Source organism: Haliaeetus leucocephalus, unplaced genomic scaffold (assembly GCF_000737465.1).
Source record: "Haliaeetus leucocephalus isolate CR32 unplaced genomic scaffold, Haliaeetus_leucocephalus-4.0 Scaffold474, whole genome shotgun sequence".
Lineage (NCBI taxonomy): Eukaryota > Metazoa > Chordata > Aves > Accipitriformes > Accipitridae > Haliaeetus > Haliaeetus leucocephalus.
The window spans coordinates 1-6,879 of record NW_010972910.1 but is presented as its reverse complement, the minus strand read 5'-3'; the positions used below and the strand labels follow the sequence as shown (position 1 = coordinate 6,879).

Below are 6,879 nucleotides of genomic sequence, written 5' to 3'. Positions count from 1 at the left end.
TGGGGGGGGGGGGGCTGCAGGCCTGGGGACCGGCACCCCAGCACTGCACCTTGTTGCATACCCATCTGCGGGTGCTGCCAGCGACGGGCGTTGCGGCATCGATACGGATTCACCCAGGAGGCAGCTCTGCCTTACCAGGCGCATGGGTGCCCTGGGGCACATCCAGTGAGGGGGACTGGTGTCCCCCCCCCGCCCCTAGTCCGACCAGTTGAGTGAGGCCCCTGCCCTGCCCGAAAACGGGGCGGTGGGGAGCGCAGGGCTGAACCTCACAGCCCGACTCACAGCAGCTCCAGGAGGACAGTCACTGGGAGAGGGTTACTGCTGGAGCCTGCAGCGCCGGCTTGACCCTGCACAGATCCACTGCGAGTCCCCCAGCCCTGCCTCAGCCGTGTGCCCAAAAAGCCAGTCCCCATGAGCATGTCAAACCCAGGGCTGGGCCACCCCTGGGCATGTCTGGGGGGGGAACGGTGTCTGCTGGGGTCCCCAGCACAACATCTGGCTGGTGCTGCTGGGTGCCGTGGGAGCTGGAGGGCTGCAACCACCCTGCTGGTCCTTTACCACAGCTGCCCCGTGCAGCTCCCACCCGGCTGCCCACAGGGTCTGCACTGCTCCAGGGGTGCAAACGGCTCTGCAGCCATTCCAGCTGCTGCAGCAAAAAGTGGGGGGAGCTATCCCACCAGCACAACCCCAGAGGCATCCCAGCTCTGGCTGCTGCAGCTCAGGGAGGGCTGCATCTACCCCCCTAAGCAGGGAGGGTGAGGTGGGTGTGCAGGTCCTGCTGCCTCCACACAGCCCCTGCCGCTCTGAGCCCCCTCCTCCCTCTCCCAGGGTTTGCTCTTGTTTCATCCTGGTCTTCATCGCTGCCTGGAATGTATTTCAGGACGTTTTGACTTGCAGTCCTAAGGCTTTAGCAGCCACTGAATTTAAATCTCCAAACTGCTCCTGGAGAGCATCCAACCCTAACAGGAAAAACAGCGTCCCTTCAGCGGGACGGTATATGCCCATGCGTACGCGGGCACTTCCCGCCCAGCGCGCCTGCAGGGTGCAGGGGGAAACACACACTCAGGGGCCCCGGCAAGCCCTGCACGCTACTGGTGGGTGCACCGTGCTGCCAATGGCGCTGAGCATGCACAGCATGCTCGCCTCCATTTCCAGCCCTACGACAGCCTGGGAAGCACACTGCCTTTCTCAGTCAGAATTTCCTGGTGAAGGATTTCTTCTCCTCATGGAGCAGTTCCCTGTGAAGCTGCTTTTTGCCCAGGGTTGAGCCTGCTTCAGGTCCCAGGAGAACATCTGGTTTGATGGTCCCAGAGCTGAGGGAAAACCACGGGCTTCCCGAAACCCTGGTGGGCTGCATGCCATGCTCACTGGCATGTGGCTGGCACAGCCAGAGGCCAAACAGGGTGCGGAGAGCCAGGGCCAAGGCTGCCCTGGATGATATCTGCTCACAAGCCCCTGACTGGCCTCCTCTGTGCTTCTATCCATGGATCTGCTTTTCCCCTGCCCGCAGAGCTGAGCATGGGCAGGCACCAGGCCAGGGCGCAGGCAGGGAGGATGCGGCGCCAGGCTGCCCGCATGCGGTGCCCACAGCCCTGCCTCTCCCCATACCCAGCAGCACCAGTGGGACATGGGCCGAGATAATGGGGTGAGAGGCAGGGGGGACAGAGACAGGGGTACATAGGCACCCAGGAAGCACGTGAGGGGACAGACCCTTTACGGAGGGTGTGAGCAGCAGGAAAGCCCTTGGGAGCCTTTCCCCATTCCTCCGCCCCTTCCTGGCCCCAGCAAAGGTGACTCATAAGCCAGGCATCCACCCTGGCCTCGAACACCCTCCGCACCCGCTGCCGGAGCATGGAGCACAGCCACCCGGTCCCTGGACCCCACCAGCCCCCATGCTCGGGGGACAACTGTAATAGCCTGCCCACAGGCTGGCCCAGCCTGGCAATCACTGATTGGGGACCCAGTGCTCAGAGAGCAGACATTCACCAAAACAACAGGATTCGGCCCCAAAATACTTCCCCATGGTCTGGCCCACCTCCAGGACGCAGGGCTGTGCAGGGCCCTTTGCACCTTGGGCAGGCGCTCTGGGATCCTGGCAAAGGATCCCATCCATCCTGTGGAGCATGGCCAGTCAGTGCAGGGAGGGACAGTGTTTGGGGAGGGGAGAAAGGCAAAGGCCATACCCCTTCGGGAAGGCACCTGATGGAGACAAGAGCCTGGCAAACAGCCTTTCCCAGCACTGCAAGGCCCCAGCATGGCAGGGTGTGGGACCAGGCAGCCCACACCTGCAGCCCTGTGCCTGTCCAGTCATGGCCCAGCCCCACCTCGGACCCTGCTGCTGCAGGATGCCAAACAGCTGGGCAGTGCTGCACATGTGTTTGACCATGGCCGTCCTGGTGCCTTCGGGGCAAGGTGCTGTGGGCCCAGCCCCATGCCTCCAGTGGACACAGCTGTGATAAGGCAGGGAAGGGCAGCAGAGCTGCCCAGGTTGTGCCATGGTGCCACCGGCTACTGCAAATATTAGCTTTGGCCCCACGCAGGGTGTGGGTTCCCAGGAAGGTTTCTCCCCATGGCAGCTAGCTCGCAGCTGGGGCTGCCAGCCCACACCCGTGTCTCCAGAGAAGTGGGTCTTGTCTCTTTGCAAACTCTCAGACTGAAGGCTGGCAGCTCCTGGGGCACAGGAGCCCCTTTCACGGGGTCTGGGCAGCCTGTGCTGCAGGCATCCTTGCACGGTCTGGGGCAGGAGGAGGGATGCAGACACCCTTCCCAGGCAGGGCTAGGGCCTCCCACAACAGACAGGGCTGCACCCCAGCATTTGCCCCATGGCATCTGGAGCTGCCTGTAATTTTTTTCAGGTGCTGACACCCCGAGTTGCCACTCTTAGGTATCCATGGGAGGCAGCTGAATCCAGGCTGAGTAGGAGCAGCAGTGCATCGCCCAGGGCTTGGACAGTCAGCCAGAAGCTGCTGCTCCATTCCACCCTTGGCTTCCCAGGTAATTCCCTCTTCCATGCATGCCAAGGCTCTGGGAGTTGCACAGCCCCAGCTCCCAGCTTGTTGGCGAGCCCGGAGCCCCTCCACTGCCCCAAATGCGGGTCTCCCAGGCTGCTCACTGGAGCATCACCAAGGCACACGGCCCACCTAAAAGCAGCTGTTCAGGTACAGATGGTCCCTGCAGCTGCAAGAGACACATGTACCTATGCTGTGGGCTCTGCTGCAGAAGGGCTGCTGCAAGGGTAGCCTTTTGGGGCTGGAAATACAGCTGTGCCCTGCCTGGGGCTGCATGGTGCACCAGGTCCTGTCCTGAGGACAGCACAGGGCACAGCCAGGCTGGCACAGCCAGGCATCTCTGCAACTCCTGGCTCTGCCAGGCCTTGCTATCCCCCTCAGCCATCCCTGGCATCTCACAGGGCACTGCCACAGCATGGAGGGGCTTTGGGTGCTCCGTGTCCTGCTGCTTTCCTGCCTGCTGCTGCCCTCCGCTGTGGTGAGCCAGACTACCCCCAGCCCTGACAGGCGTTTGCAGACAGACCCCGAGGGGGCACCATCCCAGCACCATGCTGCCAGGTGAGGGGACCCCTGGGCCAGGGTGTTTTGCAGCCAGGGCCAGGGCAGTCCTGGCACCGCAAAGGGCCCTGGCCCCCACCCGTAGCTCCCTGTTGTGCTTTGCTTTCTGCCCTCCCCAGGGCCATACGGGAGCAGGAAGCCAGCAGTGCCCAGGAGGGGCTGCCCCCGCGGCCCCGCTGCGTTCGCTGCTGCGAGCCACCCGACCAGCACTTCTCCTACCCCCAGTACCAGCCCCTGCCTCAAATCAACATGACCATCCTGAAAGGTGAGGGCTGGCAGGATCCCGTGCTGCGGCACTGCCCACAGCCGAACCTGCAGCCCGGGTACCCCATGCCGCTGGGCACCACCAGTCTGCCTGGTCTGCCAGCATCACCCCAGGGCCAGCGCAAAGCCAGGCTCTCAGTGCCAGCTCTCTGGGATGCCAGTCTCGCACAAACTGGGAGTGAGAAGCCAGAGCTGGTGCCTGCAGTCCAGCACCCTGCACAGGCAGAGGGGCAGTGGGCAGGAGACATTCCTGGGCATGAGCTGCTTCTGCTCTGGTGGCCTCTGGGCAGCAGCTTTGGAAGCAGAATCAGAGCCCAGGGAGGGGGCAGGGGCTGGGAGCATTTGCTGTTGTCTCCATCCCTTTCTGTCAGACAAAAGGGGCTTCCAGGGCACTGGATTTAGAGGTGGCACCTGCCCCTGACAGCACAACTGTCCCTCCTGCTTTGCCCAGGTGAGAAGGGGGACCGCGGCGAGCGAGGCATGCAGGGCAAGTTTGGCAAGACAGGGGTGGCCGGCAGCAGGGGCCATGCAGGGCCCAAGGGACAGAAGGGCAGCGTGGGCGCCCCAGGGGAGCGCTGCAAAAGCCACTATGCTGCCTTCTCGGTGGGCCGCAAGAAACCCTTGCACAGCAACGACTACTACCAGACACTCATCTTTGACACGGAGTTTGTCAACCTCTACGACCACTTCAACATGTTCACGGGCAAGTTTTACTGCTATGTCCCCGGGATCTACTACTTCAGCCTCAACGTGCACACCTGGAACCAGAAGGAGACATACCTGCACATCATGCGCAATGGGGTGGAGGTGGTGATCCTCTACGCCCAGGTGAGCGACCGCAGCATCATGCAGAGCCAAAGCGTCATGCTGGAGCTGCAGGAGCAGGATGAGGTCTGGGTGCGGCTCTACAAGGGTGAGCGGGAGAACGCCGTCTTCAGCGATGAGTACGACACTTACATCACCTTCAGTGGCCACCTCATCAAATACAGCGGGGACCCCTGAGCACCTGGTCCACCCTGCTCCTCCTCCTCCTCCCCTGGGGGAGGTGTCCAAGGAGCCCCTGCCACCCTCTCACCCTGGGCATGTGTCCTGCCATTAAGCTGTTAGCCCTTTTACATGCCACTACCCCCAGCAGCTGTGCAAGTGTGTGAATACCCCCACATCCAGCTCCTCGAGGCCAATTGGATGCACCTGGAGGAGTTGAAGCCATTTCCAGCCTCTGCTGCATTTGTAACCTGGGCAGTGGCCACTTACCTGGGGCAAGTAGGGAGCTCATCCCCACCTGTGTCTGCTTCAGAGCTAGGTTTGCTGGGGAACAGGCATTCGTGGCACCAGCTGAACAGGTTTGACTGCCAGTACCCTGGTGTGAGGCAGTGCAGACACATGCACTGTGTTCCTCCCTTGCCCCGCTTGCACTGTGCCATGCTCTGCAGCCTCCTTCTCCTGGAAAAGGGCAGATGGTGTTCAGCATCCAGCAGTAAAGGCAATAAAACCACTAAGGGTCCCTCCTCCCTTCTGCAGAGCTGGGTCCCAACAGCGTGGATGGTGCAGCATGGTGCTGGGTACCCTCCAGGCTGACACTTTCCCCAAATGCTCCCATGGGGAAGCAGATTGCATCAGTTCCCCTCTGCAAGTCCCCATCACAGTTCCCCCCCACTGCAGCCTCTACTCGGTGCCAACACTGCCGAGGAGGGGCTGGCTCCCCACCGGCAGCCCTGGGTGCGGGGCCTTTGGTCTCAGCTGCTTCCTCTTCAGTTAGATTATCTGCTGGCCAGGCTTCGTATTTTTGTAGATGCAATAGCAGAGTGGGGGCTCAGGGCAGCGTACTGCTACCCGCCCTCTGTACAGCTTGTGACCACATTAAACACCCCACAATTTCAAGTCCTACTCACATTTCCAGTGCATCCTCTTGCTTTGTGCGTGCGGGACCCTCAAGCAGCTCAGGGCAGGTTCCCAATCCCAGAGTGCAGGGGCTCCCTGAGAGCCATGGGCTGGCACGGTGCTGCCAAGCTGGTGGTGGAAAGGGAAGGGCAGACCACCCCTGGAGAGCCAGGGGGACCTGAGCAAGGCTCTGCAAGCGCCAGCTGCTCCCTAAGGGCCTCAGAGCTGGGAGCAGTAACAGAGCAGTCAGCCTGCGAGCAGGGCAGGCTTGGGGTGGTGGCTGGGTTTACCAAGAGTCCAGATCAGCTGGCACATCCACAGTGATGAAGCAGGTCTGACATCAAGATGGGAAGCCGGTGGTTGGGGTCTGGATCAGTGAGTCTGTGGCCAGGCAGAGCAGAGCTGCAAATGGAGACCAGCATCCTTGCTAATACAGCAGGGCTGAGCTTAAATAGTGCCCTGGCCCCATGGGGGGGGTGTGTCAGGTGAGGCTGGTCAGGCTGTTTAGGGCTGGTAGTGCCTCCAGGGCCCCAGCACTGCTGTCCCTGGGGGGCTGGCCCCAGGGACCCTGCAGGGGGGATGGAGGCAGCTGCCCTGCCCATGGCCGGCCCAGGGCCCCATTTCAGCCCCATGGTGGGGGCAAAGCCCCACAGCAGCACCCGGCCCCCCGGGCGGCAGGCAGAGCTGGGGCTGCCGGCGCTGCTGGCACATGGCAGGAGGGGAGGGCTGCCTGCTGCGGCGCGGCCGCCGGCCCAGGTACTGGCTCTGTCCCAGTCTGCACAGCAGGGCCTGTTCTGGGACACAGGTCACATCCCAGCACACATGTCCCATCCTGGGACACAGGCCATCCTGGGACACAGGCCATCCTGGGACACAGGCCATCACAGGACATGTGGCCCCATCCCAGGACACACAGCCCATCTCAGGATACACGTCCCATCCTGGGACACATGTCCCAATCCCAGGACACACATCCCTTCCTGGGACACATGTCCCAATCCCAGGACACACAGCCCCATCCCAGGACACATGTCCCGTCCTGGGACAGGCGTCCCAATCCCAGGACACACACAGTCCATCCCAGGACACACGTCCCATCCTGGGACATGCATCCCAATCCTGGGATACACAGCTCATCCCAGGACACACAGCCCCATCCCAGGACACA

At 62.2% G+C, this 6,879-nt stretch overlaps 1 protein-coding gene across 1 annotated transcript; it reads left to right on the top strand.

The window, feature by feature from the left end:
- Nucleotides 1-3,423: 3,423 nt before the first annotated feature.
- LOC104836741 (complement C1q tumor necrosis factor-related protein 1-like) lies at nucleotides 3,424-4,832 on the top strand. Its single transcript, XM_010575463.1, has 3 exons — nucleotides 3,424-3,566; nucleotides 3,686-3,831; nucleotides 4,282-4,832. Exons 1-3 carry the CDS (start codon nucleotides 3,424-3,426, stop codon nucleotides 4,830-4,832), a joined length of 840 nt encoding a protein of 279 aa, XP_010573765.1.
- The last annotated feature ends 2,047 nt before the right edge of the window (nucleotides 4,833-6,879 follow it).